Source organism: Squalius cephalus (genome assembly GCF_949319135.1).
Source record: "Squalius cephalus genome assembly, chromosome: 17".
Classification (NCBI taxonomy): domain Eukaryota; kingdom Metazoa; phylum Chordata; class Actinopteri; order Cypriniformes; family Leuciscidae; genus Squalius; species Squalius cephalus.
Genome location: NC_137138.1, coordinates 13,938,908 through 13,956,655, shown reverse-complemented (window position 1 = coordinate 13,956,655; position 17,748 = coordinate 13,938,908). Strand labels below are relative to the sequence as shown.

Below are 17,748 nucleotides of genomic sequence, written 5' to 3'. Positions count from 1 at the left end.
ATTTAAAATGCTTATTCTGTATTTTGATATATTTTAAAATGTTATTTATTCCAGTGATGGCAGAGCTGAATTTTCAACAACCATTATTCAAGTCTTCAGTCACTTGATCCTTCTGAAATCATTCTAACATGCTGGTGCTCAAGAAACTATTTTTCAGGCTTAGCTCATTTAACGCACATTCAGGAGTATAAAAACTGCTGATGCATCTAATTAAAAGTAAGATTACCTGTATTATTTGTGAGATGGGCTTCCATTCTTCTATCAAAAATGTGATTTAAGGCTGATTCAATTCATAGTGAATCTTAATGAAGTCTTTCTCGAGAAACAGGATTTTATCCTTTGTCCCAAGACAGACCCCTTTTGAATTTTAAATGTATATTGCTTTTATAAAACATAATGTGTGTTTCTGTATTTAAGCAAGTATAGGACCCATGATGTTCAGAATAAACGTGAAAAAAACGCTTCACAGTGTAAGCAATCTGAATGATACACAAGAGCGTTTAGAGCAAGAGCAAGAGAATATAGAAGGTGCACGTGCCTCAGTCTTTTGCACTACTATGTAAAGTGTTCAGCTATGTTTTCAATATTCAACACTACAAACAGATATACACACTAAATGTTTCAGAAGTGGTACATTTAGTCACTGTCAGTTGAGGCACAGAGTGAGCTTTAAATATAAAGACATTCCATATTTAAGAGGTATTTTAAAAGGAAAGATGTTGTTTTTTTACAAAGGGAATTCGTTTTTTTGTGTGTTTGTGTGTTGTGTGTGTGTGTGTTGTTTATTCAAACTAATCTCCAATTGCATTTGTTACCACCAGTGGAGCTTTTATTGCACATTCCTGAATGCTGGTTGGTATATTACAACACTTGGCTTTATGAGCCAATTAGGTATTTTATTTTAGATACAAATACTGGAAGAAAGAAGGATAGAAAAGAAAGCTAAACAAATAGATATGGAAGGAGAAAAAAGCAATCGTCAGGACTGTTTCTAATTGCATTTGGTCTGGGTCTTAGCGATAACATCAATTCCATTATTTTCTGCATTTGAATTGCACTGCAGCCCGTCTTCAGCATCCTGTCTTTGATTGGCTGAATGCAGGTGTTGGATGTTTAGAACAAGTGGGACATGCACAAGGATACACTGTGCCAATACCATTACCACTGCAAACAATAGGGATAGTTCACCCAGTAGGGGATAGTAAGGGATAGTTTTTCTCTTTTTTTTCTTCTTTCATGGAACAAAAAAGAAGATATATTAAAGAATATTCTGGCCACTCTCTTCAATATAATGTTAATGATGACAGGGGTTGTTAAGCTTCAAAGTATATTCTGTATATAGCAAATGTAAATTAATGTCCCAGTTAATTTTGTCACATTTTCTTGGTTAAGCATACATAACATAAAAAGAGATTCTATTTTGTATTTTTACCTTAACTATGTAATTAATGTTCTATTTACTATGTTGTACTAATGTTCTAAAGTTAGTGTTTTTAAGCAGTTTTACATGTATTCCAAAATAATAACTAAAGACAATAACAATTTAAAGATGTATCTGTAATTTCACCAAGCTAATGGATCAATAGCAAAAAAAAAAAAAACATTTCAAGGTTGAATTTGACGTGGCATAAGGCGGTGATATCTAAGTGCTGAGCTGTATTTGTATCAGGAGAAGAACAAAGTGTTTACAAGATTCTTTCTGTGAATAAGAATGTAATTATGTGACATAAATAAAATGTTCTTTTAATTTGGATCTTTTCAGTAATTTGGCTGATCTGGTTCACAAGGATTCGTTCGTGATTTAGATTGATCAGTTTCTTGAGAAACTCAATGACACAGTCCCATTAGCAGTGGTTAACAGTTCCCTGAAGGTGAAGATTATCAGTGAATATCGTCTTAAATTTCGATCTGTAGTCAAACAAAGCTATCAAATGACTTCAGAAGATTTTGAATATAGTTCACAATTCGAATGGACTACAATTATGATGATACTTATATAATGCTTGTGTATGTCCTTTTTGAATTTTGAAATCTCCAGTCCCCATTGTAATTGCAGGCAAAAGAGTGAATTATAGTAAATGAGCAAATTATTTACATTTTTACCTTTTGTGTTCCATGAGATTGAGTAAATAATGACAGAATTAATTTTGGGATGTATCATATTCCATATATAATAGACGAGATCTTTTGTAGAAAGCAGAACGCAATGACTCAAACCGATTTTGAGGTTATACAAGCACATCTGTAGCCTACAGTGTATTACATGAGCTTTTGGTTATCTCTCCCTTTGTCTGTATAATGCATAAGGCAAAACAACTGCAATCTGTTCAAGAACAGGAAACACTTTTTGTTAATCATCCAGTTTCCAAGAGGTGTGTCATGGGAAATGCAATATGTTATAAAGGTATATACATGTTATATATATTTTTAAAGTAAATGTATTAAGTATTTCACACAAAGGAACATAAATAAATTAAAGATGATCCATAAACTTTTTTTTTCTTTCATTTAAAAAAAAAAAACACATTACATATACTGTATGATCCTTTTGATGTTTCTAACAGAGTCAAGTTGAAGGATGGTGTGGCGTTTCTGGGGGCGAGGGCCAGTAACCCGGTTCAGTGGACAGTTAGTCAAGACGTCAGGAGTGAGGGACACAGAGTGGTCACTCTGCACTGCCGTAGGAAGGAAGCCAACTTCGGAAAAAGGTCAGTAACCCTTAAATCTGTTTGTTCTATTGGTATCAAAGACGTCATCATCAGAAGGCTGCTGGTTACTTGAATGACCCAGAAGTTCAAAGTTTAAGATCAATGCTTCAGGCAAAAACACTGCAAACGAAAAGTTTTTTTTCTTTTCTCACAATTTTGCTCTCTTCGAAAAGTTTTGGCCAAGAAAGATTCAAACGCATACGCATATACTATGACCTGCACCATACAGCCCTTTGGCATTTAGTTATCAAATATAAGCATCTCTGCCTAATGACTCTTCTTCTAAACTCTTCTGCTCTTTTCATATACAGGCCCTCTGGTACTTGCAGCATGTTTTGTGCATTTCTACAGAAGCGCTACTACATTTCTTAGAAGCGCTACAGTACTTGAAATAATTTCAAAGTTCAACTTTTTCCCTAACAAGCTACTTTACCTTTGTAGGGACTTGTTTTTTTTATCAGAAGTCTAATTCATTTTAGTCACTTATTTGTTTATTGTGAAATATTTAGTTTGCTGCTGTACATAATACACCTTTGCCTTGGTTATATAAATAAGTGTGTTTTAATAGTTGTATTTAGTGTTTGTTGATCTGCTTAAAGGGATAGTTTACCAATAAATGACAATTCTGTCATCAATTACTCATACTCATGTTGTTCCAAACCCTGATGAATCCTGAATTAAATCTGTTTGTCAAATAAAGCGATCACGTCACTTCTGAAGACTTGGATTAAACCCCTCAGTTCAAATGAAAATAATTCTTGTGGGTTTGGAACGACATGAGGGTGAGTAAATGGTTTACTGCTGTCACTTACTGTAAATTGAGGTACAAAATAGAGATGCAAAAATAAATTAAAACAATCGAATTGTTTTATATTTAATCTCCCACCAGGACTGGTATAAAACCTAGATCCTTTCACATTGCGTGGTGGTTGTATCTATTTTCTGTAATGCAAACTGCGGTTTATGTTTATATTCTTGGTCCAGAAATTTTAACCGTTTTTATTTATTTTTTCACTCAGAGAGATTAGAAAGTCGTTGACTGACAGCTGTAATCTCAGCTCTTTTAGGTCCCTCAACTCTTCCACTACCTCTCTTTGGTGACATTTACATATGCAAATTAATCCCACAAACACGCCCCATTCCAACCCCTGATTAAAAAAATAAAGTTTGTTTTGCTGCCTGAATGAGACAGGGATATAAAATATCTATGTTATTTAAGTCTGATTTAAGCCTGCAAATCCATTACTTTCAAATGTGTCAGTTCATATAATGGCCACACAGTGTGGGGTGGTAAGTGGTATCGACAGAGCTCTGAGCTTTCATGCACTCATTTTCAGCCTAAAGAGAGAAATGATGAACATTAACAGAATTTTCTTTCCTCGCCTGTAGAATTTTATATAAATCATATTCCAATAATGTACAGTTATTTGATTATGCTCGCTCATTGAAATTCCTATCCCACCTAATGTGTGGGTGTTTCGAGAAGATATTCTTGTTACTCTGACATGCTTTACCTAATTGTAATTTTTGTCCCCGGCAACTGAAAAAATTACATTTTGGGTTTACAGGGGCTTTTAAAGTTTTATGATTCGTGCACAAGGGAGCTGTAGTTTACAACTGCTTCAAAAGCACTCACTGTAATCCTTTTGACCACTTAAAATCTGGACAAACACCCACCAAAATTTAAATAAAACTCACTTCTCGGAAGGAAAAAAAGTCAGAATATCCCTATAAACCCACATTTCACCTTAAGAGCTTACGGGTAAAGTTACGCTCTGCTTTCAAACCTGTCCATAAAACTTTGTAAAGGAGGTTTCCTTAGAGTACAGGAGGTGGGGATGTTTTCCCGATAACCGTTTCTCATCTTTTTCTTTAGAGGTCAGGAGATGATAGTGAGAGAGGTACAGGAACATGTGCTAGCTCCAGTCCACAGGGGGCAGATTGGTATGGTAATGAGTTATACTTCCTTGATTTCTCCAACTCTCTGCTATATCACTAATTAGTCTTTACACACTCTGACAAAAGCTTAAATCATATTTCCTCTGCAAAGTTGTTAAGACAGGAGCTCTGTTCCAAAATCAAGTGGGCTATCCTGTTGTCTAACTACTACCAACATAGGCAGCTACAAATGTAACCTAATATGTGACTGATTTGAAATGCTCTACAAAGGCAGAAACTGCGTAAAACAAATAATTGCAATGTTGGGTATAAAAAGCTATTTGGGTAATATGGAGTAAAATAGTCTATATAAATATTGATGATTTCTAGAGTTTATTAATCTGTTTGAAATATGCCAACACAGGACAGGAAACTGCTATTTCATAGGGACTATAAAATGACTTGGCAGCTCACTAGGTTTTTGAACAGAGTATTAGGGCTGCCCCCGAGAAAATAAAATATTCTCGCCATTAGTCGACTAGTTGCATGTTTATGATATTAATGTAATTACTTAAATGTATATGCTGATACATCGGTAAATGTTTGGAGTTTCAGGGCTGAGAAAGAATGTGTAACTTTGCTAACAAAACCATAATAATGAGCCTTTGAAATATAAATGAAGTGCTCAAGCGCACAAATAAAGTGGATGCACCTATAGAGAGAAATACACGTTAAGGGGTACTACTGTAATTTAGCTTCCGCACAAACACTTGGATATGCGCCTAATAACAGCGCACATTTAACGTTAGAGAGGGCAGCCATGTTAGTGGCTAATGTTAGGCTACTACATGTTTCAAATGATAAGCCATATATGAGGTTGACGAATGATCAACATGATTACCACGTGTTAACGTTCTCACAGGCTAATTAATATTTGGTGGGCTAAGCTTGGTCAATTATTAGGAGGCAGCCCTAATGTTTATGTATTTGAGTTTGAGTTTAATAAAGGTGTTTAACATTTACATTGAATTGTTCAGCAGACGCTTTTATCCAAAGCAACTTTGTTTTGGGTTGACAGCAAAAAAAAAAATTCAGGAATGAAAGTTACAATTACTCCACTGTTTTACAATTTAATTAGAATTTAAAGTTCTTATGATTTAGTCAATTTGTAAGAATTTGCAATCAGTCACTGTGTAGGTGATAATTGAAGCGGTGGTAAACCAGTATTTTGTTCTGCTTAATTAAAGGACTACAGGATAAATGGTAGAATTATCCATTTTGCGTTTGAACATGCTTGCGTTATAGTACATGGCATGACAAACTACCAGAGCCTCTGATGACTCATATGAGAGCAATTATACTGGAGCGTCGCACAGATAAAGATGTGAAGTTGATAGTCGTCTCAAGCTGGAGATGATTAAGAAGAAGCAGAAAAAAGAAATTATGTTAGTTTCTTCAGGGAATATCACAAGTCCTCAAGACGTCTCTATCAAGCAAAGCAGCACTGCAATGTTTGAACGTGTACTGTACATTGCCAAATCAAAGCAGACAAATAACAGATCTGAGCTTTTATGGATACACTCTATGTCTTGCTTTAAGCCTCATGTTCTCTTCTTTTTCATATGGGGTTCCAGAGACCCCTATGCCGAATGTGTAAAAATAATCAGTCATTTTGAAATGTTTCAGTAATTTTTTGTGTATTCTTCAGACTTATAGTAGGTAGCTATTATTGAAGATTTACTTCAAGAATTAAAGGTAGGGTAGGCAATGTCATAGAGGCTAGCAAATAGCAAGCTAGCTTTGAAAGCATTAGATCCCACACTGCTTTCACGGCGTCTCCAAAGCCGGCGTTAAATTACCTCATGTCTCAAAGCACACATTCGGACCAAATGCAATGATTGGACGAAAATGTTTTTTGGTCCTGAGACTTCCACAGAAGATATATGTAAAATTATTCTTAATTTTTAATTTAAGTGGTTAAATTACATCCACTTCTGTTATTGATTCCTATCTGGATGTGAAGAGAGTTTCAACCAGAATAACAATAAGGGTTTATGAAAAAAAATCGTACCAAACCATACTAAATTAAACTGACTGTTTCATTACAGACAAGCCTCTTATGCTCACCAAGGCTGCATTTATTTGATTAAAAATACAGTTAAAACAGTAACGTTGTGAAAAATATATTACATTTTACAAATAATACATAACACAATTTAATATATTTAAAATGTAATTTATACCTGTATGGCAATTTACAGCAGCCATTTCTCAAGTCTTCAGTGTCCCATGATCCTTCAGAAATCATTCTAATTCTTTCAACAAAATAATAATAATAATAATTTGTATTATATATATGATCTGAGGTTTTTAAAACCTCAAACATAAATCATGTAACACTTTTCTTCAGAGTTGAGCATATATGTATTATTTTGAGCTTTTTTAGCCATTGGTCAGACTGGGAGAGATAGACCAGCTTAGATTAGCTAGGACAGGCAAACCATCTGTTTTTAACAGTTTTTTCATCAGATTCAGACCCAAACATTAAATGAAGGTTAAATTTTGCTCTCTCTCTCTCTCTCTCTCTCTCTCTCTCTCTCTCTCTCTCTCTCTCTCTCTCTCTCTCTCTCTCTCTCTCTCTCTCTCTCTCTCTCTCTCTCTCTCTCTCTCTCTCTCTCTCTCTCTCTCTCTCTCTCTCTCTCTCAAGATTCAAGATTCAAGATTCAAATAGCTTTATTGGCATGGTGAAAGAAATCTTTACATTGCCAAAGCATTCATAACACTATACAATAAAAATAAATAAATAATAATAAAAAGAAAATAAAAATTACATGAAAATAAACATAGCAGTAAAAATGTCTAATCTTCCAATGTTTATCCAGTTGGCAGCTCTGTCCTGCTGGAGGCTCTTTGGTCGTGACAGGACCTCACGTACCGGGCAGCCAGGGTTGAGCTCGCTGGAGAGAGAGCTGGAGAGCGCTCTCTCTCTCTCTCTCTCTCTCTCTCTCTCTCTCTCTCTCTCTCACACTCTCTCACACACACACACACACACACACTTTCTCTCTCTCTCTATCTCTCTCTCTCTCTCTCTCTCTCTCTCACACACACACACACACACACACACACACACACACTCTCTCTCTCTCTCTCTCTCTCTCTCTCTCTTTCTTGCACATCTTCTGTCTCTCTCATCCAGCTTGACTGTGGAGGAAATTTTTCTTTTTCATATTCCTCTCAAACGGTGTGTGAAATGAGAGGATCAGTTACTCCTGGAATGAGCAGATGTGCTTCCAGTGAATTTTTCATGCGGAATCCCCAGCCCTGCCCCATCCCTAAAGTAACAAGCTATCTTTATCTTTATCTTTATTAGAGGTCCTCTTCGCTAGTGAAGAACGTGTTGAATTTTTTTCCTTATCCCAAAATACTTTGTTTTTGGTCCAGAAGTTCAGTTCGCTTGCTCATGTTTCCATGGTTAAAGAGGCTGTAATTGGGCCTTGAGTGCCGTGTCTGGACGTGTTGCTTGCTGTTTTGTGCTGGTATTGATTTAGCAGTGGGAACGCCACTTATCGAGGTGCTTGAAGCGGCACAGCAAGACGTCTAATCCTGGGGTTGGGACTCTGCTCAATGGGGCAGGCTATAATCCCCCATACCGTCAGTGGCGCAGAGAGCCGGGGATGATTCCCAGCATAAAACTAACAAGATACTCTTTCATCGACTTATTTATTCTTTTCTTTGGAGTGCCACAGTGGGGATTAGATTGAGCCATCTTGTCTTTTGTTTTGAGTTTGTCCTTTCTTCTCTCAGCCTGTCGCTGGATCGATGGAGAGGTGGAGTCTCAGGTGAACAGACTGACGCTCCCCGCTCTCACTCTTTCTCTTTCCTTGTCGGATGCACTACACACCCATCAGAGCATGTTTGACAGGTCAGGCATGTTTTAATGTCTGTTCCGGGACAACTTTTAATGGTTTCTCCTTTGTTTTTGTTTTGTTTGTTTTTTAGTTTTTTTTTTTTATAAAGGCTGTAGAAGGCTATACATCATAATTCCCATCAATCCTGGCCACAGTTGCTCAGCTGACATTGAGAGTTTATTCATATAAATAGTACTGTTAAAAAGTTTATGGTCAGTAAGATTTTTTTTAATGTTTACGAAGAAGTCTCTTATGCTCACCAAGGCTGCATTTCTATGACAGTAGAACAGTAAAACCAGTAATATCTAGAAAAATATTAATCCAATTATAAAATACATTTGTATGTATATTATTTTAAAATAAAGCATTACTTCAGTCTTCAATGTCATATGATCCTTCAGAAGTCAATCTAATATGCTGAGTTGTGTTGCTAAATGTGTGTGTGTGTATACAGTATATATACACACACACTCACACAAACTACCATTTTATTTATAAATATATACTCTTACTTCATATATTCTTACAAAATTTTTAAAAGATAAAGATGCTTTCTTGCAGCCAGCAAAATGTGTATTTAAACCATGCTAACCACCCAAACTTTAACATATTGGGGAAAGTTATTATCCCTTTCTTCTTCTTCGTTGTCTTCTATTTCTTTAAACAACTTGTTTTCCCTCCCTGCACCAGCCAAATGCAATTGATTGCCCATGCACTTCTCTCACAGAGATGATGTTCAACACCTTAAAGACATCAGACATAGTTTGGCTTGAATGCAAACTACACCCTTTCCCCAGAGGTGTTGGATTTAAATTCGAAACATGCTTGTCAGCATCCATCTGTCAGCCGCCTGCCTCTGTTTAGATAAGAAATCTCGAACCCGGTGAATTCATGATGAGGGACAGTGAAAGAAAAACTTATGCAGGAACAAACACACGCCCATCAGCCATTCACAAGGCAAGGGTATTTTAATGAAAGAATCAGGCTTCTTCATACAAAGCCAATCTCACTAAACCGTTTCTGAATAAATATAAGGCTGTGCTGTGATTTCTAAAGCAGCTCCTCTGGTTGCCGTTGGCCTTTTCTCTGGTTGATTTCATTAAAGCAGTGTGTCTGGACCACTTAATCGGGTTGCTGATCCAGAGTTGACCCTGATGTGACCTCTCCTCTCACCCTCTGTCTTTCTACCTCATTAATGTGCCAAGGACACTAGTGAAGTTCCTTTCTCCTCATGCGTGCACAAACACACACACATGCACTTAGGTTGCTTTGCTTTGTCCGAGGCTTCACCCCACAGGTCAGTGCACTATTGAGTTCTGTTAGTATCTGCTTGTAACAAACTCTCTCATTGCGCTGTCAGATACCCCAGTCACATAAAGGGCAACAAGGACAAGTATAAAGTGTTTCTGATATAGCAGTGTTTTGGTGGGAAACTAATCTTTGGTTTTGTGTGTGTGTGTGTTTGTTTTTTAATCATCTTTTAGGACAGGTAACAATTATTGTACACTTCCTTCTGAAGCCAGGTAGGTGTATAATACATGTTGAAAGCTATTTGAGCAAAATTCTTTAAGTTATATGGTAAGAAGACAGTTTAGTTTAGATGAAACATATAGAAAATGTTACTGACTGAATCGGTGAACAGAATCAAATGATTTGAGTCACATGAATAAATCAAAATCACCACTACTACATTTTGATACTCCTGCAATCTTGAAAAAAATAAAATTGTTAGATAAAACCACAACTTGGCATTGAGAAAGGTCACGTGACTGAAATGTTTGCCATTAAAGCAGTGGTTTTATCTCGCAATTTTTCTTTTCTTTCATTGATAGTGTGCAGATTTTTAGACTACGCACCTCATATGGACAGTTTTTAAGGCGCTGTGAGTTCTTGGCTATTTCTCAGATAATCCTGCGATGTCAAGGCTGTCTTTGATACAGTAAAAAAAATTTTTTTTTGGTGTAGTTTATTTTTTGGTGTAGTTTACAGCATGTCTCTGTTTTGCAGTTTGACATCTCTGATGACACAGACATGTGTTTTTCTGGATTCTTGACAGTAATCTTTCTGGGAAACTTCTAGCTGTTAGAGACGGCTCTGAACTTTTCTCAGCACAGTTCTACATGTTACTTAATATATGAGGTCTTTTAAAGAGGTCACATCATGTTGAATCACAATTTTATTGATCTCTTGAGATAAAGAGGTCATGGACCTGCTATGAAAACATACCGTTCACACTTTCAGAAATCAAAACTGCCATACTATTATATTTTATACACTACCGTTCAAAGGTTGGTGGAGTAAAAACATCAATATAATTTATTGCTGTGATGCAAAGCTGAATTTTCATCATTTTTGAATGGCTGTCATTGTATATGTCAATAAAGATGTTTTATTGCAGCCAAGATGGTGTAGTTAAAACATCACCTGCCAAACCTTGACCACTTGTTTTGGTACTAGATGCTGGCAAGATTCAAACCTACATCTCTCATATGAGCATCAGAGCTCAACATATCTGGAGTATGTGTTTACCACTAGGCCATGGCTCCATCTCAGTATGATTCTTTACTTTCCAAATTGCCACTGTGTGTTGTTATTGTTTCACAATGATGTAAAAGCCCTTTCTTGGAGAAGGATCATCACTGTTGACATTGAATTCCTGCAGCACCATGTCCTCTGAGTATGTCAAAAGTTGAATGCCCTTTAAGAACAGAGGGGTCTTATTTTTCTCCAAATGGGGTCTTGCTGTGTGTCTGTGTTTATGATAGAATACAGAGACCGCGGCACTTCTTACAGTAGTTGGTGTTAGTGATATGAAGCGCTGCAGGATGGTTCGGATTAAATTGCCACCATGGATTTGTACACTACGTCTTATCACATGAGGCCAGCCCGGCCTCACTGACAACCCTCTTTACTGTCTCCAGGCACTCAGCTGGCAAAGCTGCTACCAACCCTGGTGTTTCTTTGCCCGATAAAGCTAGAGAGGGGCAGACGCTCTACAGTAAGAGAGCTGGTTTAGGAACAAGAATGGAAAGGAGATTTCAAATGTGGCCAATATCTCTGTGGAGAGAGGGAGAGGATACCGTAGAAATCTGCGTTATCCCCCGTATCGATTGAGGTTGGGGGTGGGGAGCCAAAATAAATCATAGTAAGCGATTTAGACCGTTCCATTATGTTAAGGGGTGGGAGGGCCATTTTCTGTTTTTCATTAATGATGACAGAGCCTGTAAATACATTTTCCCCCCATTTTTAATTTATTCCGAAGCCTTGTGCCTGGCAACCGTTATGACTCGTTTATGATTACATAACTGCTCAAGGCCAAGCAAGGCATTTAAGATTCATACGCCACTCACACAAATTAAATAACGCGTGATCGATGCTTTAAATCCATCCAATGATTGCGTGCGTGTTGCCATGCTTTACAAATCCCCCTTTTTATCGAGGATGAGTGCTTGTCATCTCAGCATTAGTGTGTGTGTAGGTATGGGTATAAATAATGCAAGGATGATTACAGAAGGCAAGGGCAGAAGCCAGATTACAGAGAATTAATGTGTAAATGCATATTGGTAATTAGTTTGTTGTGTGCATGTTGGAATGTTCAGAGATGAAAAATATCATGTCGCCTGCAGATATATTAAAGCCTGCCTTGACCAGTGACGTGTTGAACTTCTGAAACATATACAGTAGGCAATGTTCCCTCTCTGAGTTTAGTTTTTTTCCACCCCAGTTCTGTGTTTACACACTTTCACAGATGTTTCACACATGCAGCAAATACTATTTATATTAGAAGTTATCTTAACATGCTATTTATTAAATACCTGGTCATATAAAATATACCGCGGATACTAAATAAGGCAAGGGTGTAGTTACATTCACGCTATTAAGTCATGAAGAATTTTCTTTCAAGGAAAAAACATTTACCTATGTCATTTTGATGATCAAAGATGAGTTTTAAGGGATAAAATTGACTACCGGGGGACTTTAAGAAACATTCATAGTTTGTCCCGACAAACTTTGCTTTTCTTTTTAAATATCTGTTGTATGAATTTCTTTGAATATCAAATCATGATTACTCTACTTTCTTACATTCAGATTTCAATTGTAATTCTGCATCCTGTTCTCAGTTCAAATTTAGGAATTGAGAAACTAAATTGAAAAGACATTATACATTTAGTTCTGGATGATGCACAGCACTGATGATAATGCAGTAATAAATAAGGCAACACTTTAGAATACTGTTACTGTAAAATACTTTAAACTACACAGAAACAAATGAGTAATGCAATGCTAACCTTCACTGTAAAAAATTTCTAACCCTCCCAAATCAAAAATTTCAAGTGACCGATAACATCTAAATTTTTCAATTGGCCCAAGTGAAATTCTGTAAATTTCAATTGGCCCAAGTGAAAATCTGTAAATTAAATTTTATAATTTACAGAATTTCACTTAGGCCAATTGAAAAATGTAGATGTTATCAGTCACTTGAAATTTTTGATTTGGGAGGGTTAGAATTTTTTTTACAGTGTTCTAGTAACTACTATTAATCAAGAAACTTTGTACCTCCCAGATGACTAAGAACTAGGTTCATAATAAATGCGAATACTGCAAAATGTATTATTAATTCAAAAGTAAAGATCATAGTAACCCACTAGTAACGACACAAGTATTACCAAATCCTTCAGAAGGAATTAATAATTATTTGGATCAGTATTCTAAAGTGAAAAGCATGATAACTCTCGAATATTGTCTGAAGTCATTGTAAGCTTTTGAGGTTTTTGTAAGGTTTGGGTAGTAATGACTCAAGTGTTACTACGTCCTTTTAAATGAATTACTAATTATTTGGATCAGTATTCTAAAGTGAAATTCATGGTAACTAGTAATGACTCAAGTTTTACAAAATCCACCTGAAGGAATCACCATCCAAAACCTTACAAAATCCCCAAAACTTCAGTCATTACTAGAGAGTTATGCTTTTCACTTTTGAATACTGTTCCAAATGAGCAATTCTAAAGTGAAGATCATGGTAACTAGTAATGACTCAAGTTTTACAAAATCCGCATGAAGGAATTACCATCCAAAACCTTACAAAATCCCCAAAACTTCAGTCATTACTAGAGCGCTATGCTTTTCACTTTTGAATACTGTTCCAAATGAGCAATTCCTTCTGAAATATTTGTTAATATGTTGGTCATTACTAGTGTTAATAGCAGTTAAAATGTTAATATTGTGTTACTCAGTTGTTCGTGTAGTTATTCATTAATGACGGAACATTATTCTAAAGTGTTACCTATAATTATTCATTAATCATTAGATATTATTGATCATTTCAGGTAATTTCAAGTTCAGATTGTGAACAAAAGTGATTACTTCTGAGTGGTTGAGTTGTTAGCTTTGTAATTAGGCTGTCCGCTTTGACCATTTCAGCATTCTTTCAGTTTTATAGACCCCCTTGTTTATTGCAGATTTACAGATCGGTTTCCAACACCGCCATTATCCTGATATCAACCAATCACAGTCATGTTCTCGTGTGACTTTTTGCCTGTATATTTATTGCTGAGATTATGGCTGTGTTCCAATCAAACATATCTTCTCAGGATATTGCTCTGACAGTTAAATTTTTTACTGACGTTCAAACTGGTGATTAAAATTCCTTCATCTGCAGGACGGAGAAGTTGTGACTTGGCCTGAATTGCACTTTGGGCTGTTTGATTTAAACCTAATTTACTGTCCTGTGGCCTTGTCCCATAAGCCCTGTCATTGATTGAATGTCAGTTTTGGAGGATTTGTGTAAATGAGAGCTGGGCTGTTCCCTTAAAACGGGGAGGACACAACGCCTAAAAAGGCAAAGTCGTGGGTATACATTTATGCAAGTATCTCCACACATGCATATTCTGATTTAAGGGTAGCTTGAAAAAGATGTTGTGTGCTATTATAGTAATGATATTTGCACTGAAATATAGGAACGTTTTTTGATGTTCTGTTCTGCGCAGTTCTTAAAATAAACATGGCCTTGTGTGCTCCTCATCGCCAGCCTGAGCTCATTTCCTGTAATAAAACATGCACACTGTAATATATTAAAATGTCTTTCTCTCTTTGCTGGGGGTGCTGTTGCTCATCCTGGATGCTCTATTGACTGTCTGTTTCCTCTCAGGGGAGATAAAAGGAACACACCCTCCAGCCCCGTGAGCACGGGTGTTGCGTTCCATAACAATGCCTCTGGCCACTATTAGCATACCCGGAGAACAATCCATCAATTTGGGTTAAATTGTACAAGCTGTGCTACTGTTACGTACACATTCCTAATGAACTTATGAATACGGTGTTGCAGTGTGGCTGTGCTGCAGAAATCTGCATATGTAAAAAGACACAGCCCCAAATTACATTTGACTTTGAATGAGCATATTAATCAGGGAAGAAACAGTCCCACTCTGAATGTGAGACACTCCATTTTTTCCACCAAACAGCTGATGAATCAAGGAAGGTCACACCTCACGAGACGAAGAGATATCTTAAGTGTCTTGTATGGCATTTGGAAACATCCCAGTGCTTTGGAAGTGTGTTCAACGTACAAGACAAATTGGTATGTGGTTGCATTTTTAAATAATAAAAAATTTAATTCAAAATATTTACAAATTTTAATTCAAAATAATTAAAACATTATATTAATATTCTAAATTTAAAATATGTAAAAGAAAAGACAAATGTTTTAGTAATTTATCTGTAATGATGATTGCTAAAATTCTGTGTGACTTAATCACAGCCAGTCAGGTAGACTTTTAATGTTGGGCTTTACACACATTAATGTAGTGATTTTTTCGGGGGGGTAAATAATGTAATTAAATGTTCCTCTTGACCTGTATAAGTCCATAATAAGATATTTTCCATTTGAGTAATTCAAGCATGAAGTACCACCTTCTAACAGGCAACATGCCAAACCACATTTACAGAGAACAGGCAGTGCAGAACGAGTAAAGAAGGTATTCACATATGGAATTACCTTTGTGCCAATAATAATGAACGTAACTTTTCAAGAAACTAATGCAAATATAAATTGAAACTGAATAAAATATCTGTGAAACTGAAGAAAAAAATCGTTTTTAATACACTGCATGTTTTGCTAACTGTTTTCACATCTTTCTTTCGCTGATCTGAACTTACAAATGCCTTCCAGAGTTTTCATTTACGTTTCTGAAGTTTTCGTTTACACGCCCTGAGTTTTCGTGCCTTCAGCACTCTGCTGAGCTTTTTCCTCTCTCTAAAAGAGCTGCACGTGGCACGTCTTTTTCAAGACGGCTCGCCGGTGTGTTTTCTGGATGTGGGTGTGTGATCCATCTCCCTAACGGTCACGAGCACTGTTTGGCGTGTTGGGCTTAATCACGCTTGGCAGCGCTCGTGGATGAGTCATGTTTTCATTGCGGGAACATGACTATCGCGATGTTTAGATCGAGATTCAATGATCTCCGTGTGTGTAGAGTCCCCTCTGCCATCCCCTTGATTCCTTTGGAAATGAGGATTCGACTGCGTTGCCTCCCTCGGGAGTGCCAGCGTTAGCCGAGTCAGATCCAGAGCTGACGGCCATGCTTTTCCGGGCAGCTGAAAGCATCGGTTTGAGTGGCTGTAGGCGTTCCTGGGCGCGGTGCCTGGGCACCGGAAGTGCATCAGGACACCACTTATCGCTGCCCGCGGGAGTTCTCTGCCTTCACTGGCGTAGGGACGCTATGCCTCCCATGTCCGGGCTGGTCGATCCGCTGCGCACTATACCGACCTTGCTCGATGTAAGTCACTGCATGATCCCTGGGCCAGGTGACGCCATTAGGGCTGAGCCAGGTTGATGTGCGAGAGTCTGAGAACACGTTTTCTCAGATTCCCCATGTCCCAGGCTGGGCTCTTCGGCGGTGTGGTTGAGGACTGTGCCCAACAGTTTTAAACCACCCAGAAGGATACTGGGGCCCTTCTGCACCGACGGTCATCCGTCCGTGCGGTGTCCTTAGTCTGCTTCCCGCAGCCTTCCTTAGGCAGCCTTCACCGGCCCCGAGCAGGAGGAGGTCACAGGAGGGTGCCCCTGTCATGCCTACTGTTGAAGGGTGCAATCGAGACTGTCCCTCCAGCCGAAATGAAGTCTGGCTTCTACAGCCCCTGCTTCATTGTACCCAAGAAAACCGGTGGGTTACGGCCAATCCTGAACCTGCGCTTCTTGAACCGATCCCTTCTCAGGCTTCTGTTCAAGATGCTCACGGCCAAACGCATTTTCGAATGTGTTCAGCCGCAGGATTGGTTTGCAGCGTTCAACCTGAAGGACGCCTACTTTCATGTCTCCATTTTTCCTCAACACAGACCGTTTCTTCGGTTTTCTTTCGAGGGGCGGGCATATCAGTATGCGGTTCTCCCATTCAGGCTAGCCCTGTCTCCTCGCGTCTTCACATAGGTCGTCGAGGCAGTCCTTGTGCCGCTACGGCTACACGGGGTTCACATCCTGAACTATCTCGATGACTGGTTGATCCTAGCTCACTCTCAAGACCAGGTTTGCGAACACAGGGACCTAGTGCTCCTGCACCTAGCCCACCTGGGCCTTCGGGTCAACTGGGAAAAGAGCAAACTCTCCCCCGTGCAGAGGATCTCTTTTTTCGGTATGGAAATCGACTCGGCTGCCATGTGCGCGCAGCTTACGAGCAAGTGCGTGCGCGCAGTCACTGCTGACTTGCCTGAGACAGTTTGAGGCCAAGAGTTGATGGCGGTACGCTTGGCTCTGCACCGCTTCCGTGCGTTGCTCAAGAACCAACACATACTAGTCCGCTCAGACAATACAGAGACAGTAGCGTACATCATCCAACAAGGTGGTCTACCCTCCTGCCGTATGTCGCAACTCGCCCTCCACCTCCTCCTATGGAGTCAGAAGCATCTGAGGTCGATTCGAGCCATTTATATCCCAGGAGACCTGAATCGTGCAGCCGACGAGCTCTCATGGTTTCAGCCTCTTCCTGGAGAATGGAGACTCCATCCCCAGACGGTTCAGCTGATTTGGGAATAGTTTGGCGACGCACAGGTAGATCTGTTTGCCTCCCACGACTCTTCCCATTGCAGCCTGTTTTGCTCCCTGACTGAGGGCATGCTCGGCACGCTCGTTTCCCCCAGTGAGCCTTCTTGCACAGACCCTGTGCAAGATCAGGGAGGATGAGGAGCAGGTCATATTGGTTGCGCCTCATTGGCCCACCCGGACCTGGTTCTCCGAACTAGTACTCCTCGCGACAGCACGGATC

At 38.5% G+C, this 17,748-nt stretch overlaps 1 protein-coding gene across 1 annotated transcript in view; it reads left to right on the top strand.

Moving 5' to 3' along the window:
* The window catches only part of LOC307144304 (transmembrane protein 132C), a 130,239-nt gene that overhangs the window by 73,773 nt on the left and 38,718 nt on the right, over nucleotides 1-17,748 (top strand). The window contains exon 3 of the mRNA XM_079846571.1: nucleotides 2,565-2,708. Coding sequence (XP_079702697.1) covers nucleotides 2,565-2,708 — 144 coding nt within the window. The remainder of the gene's footprint in view (nucleotides 1-2,564; nucleotides 2,709-17,748) is intronic.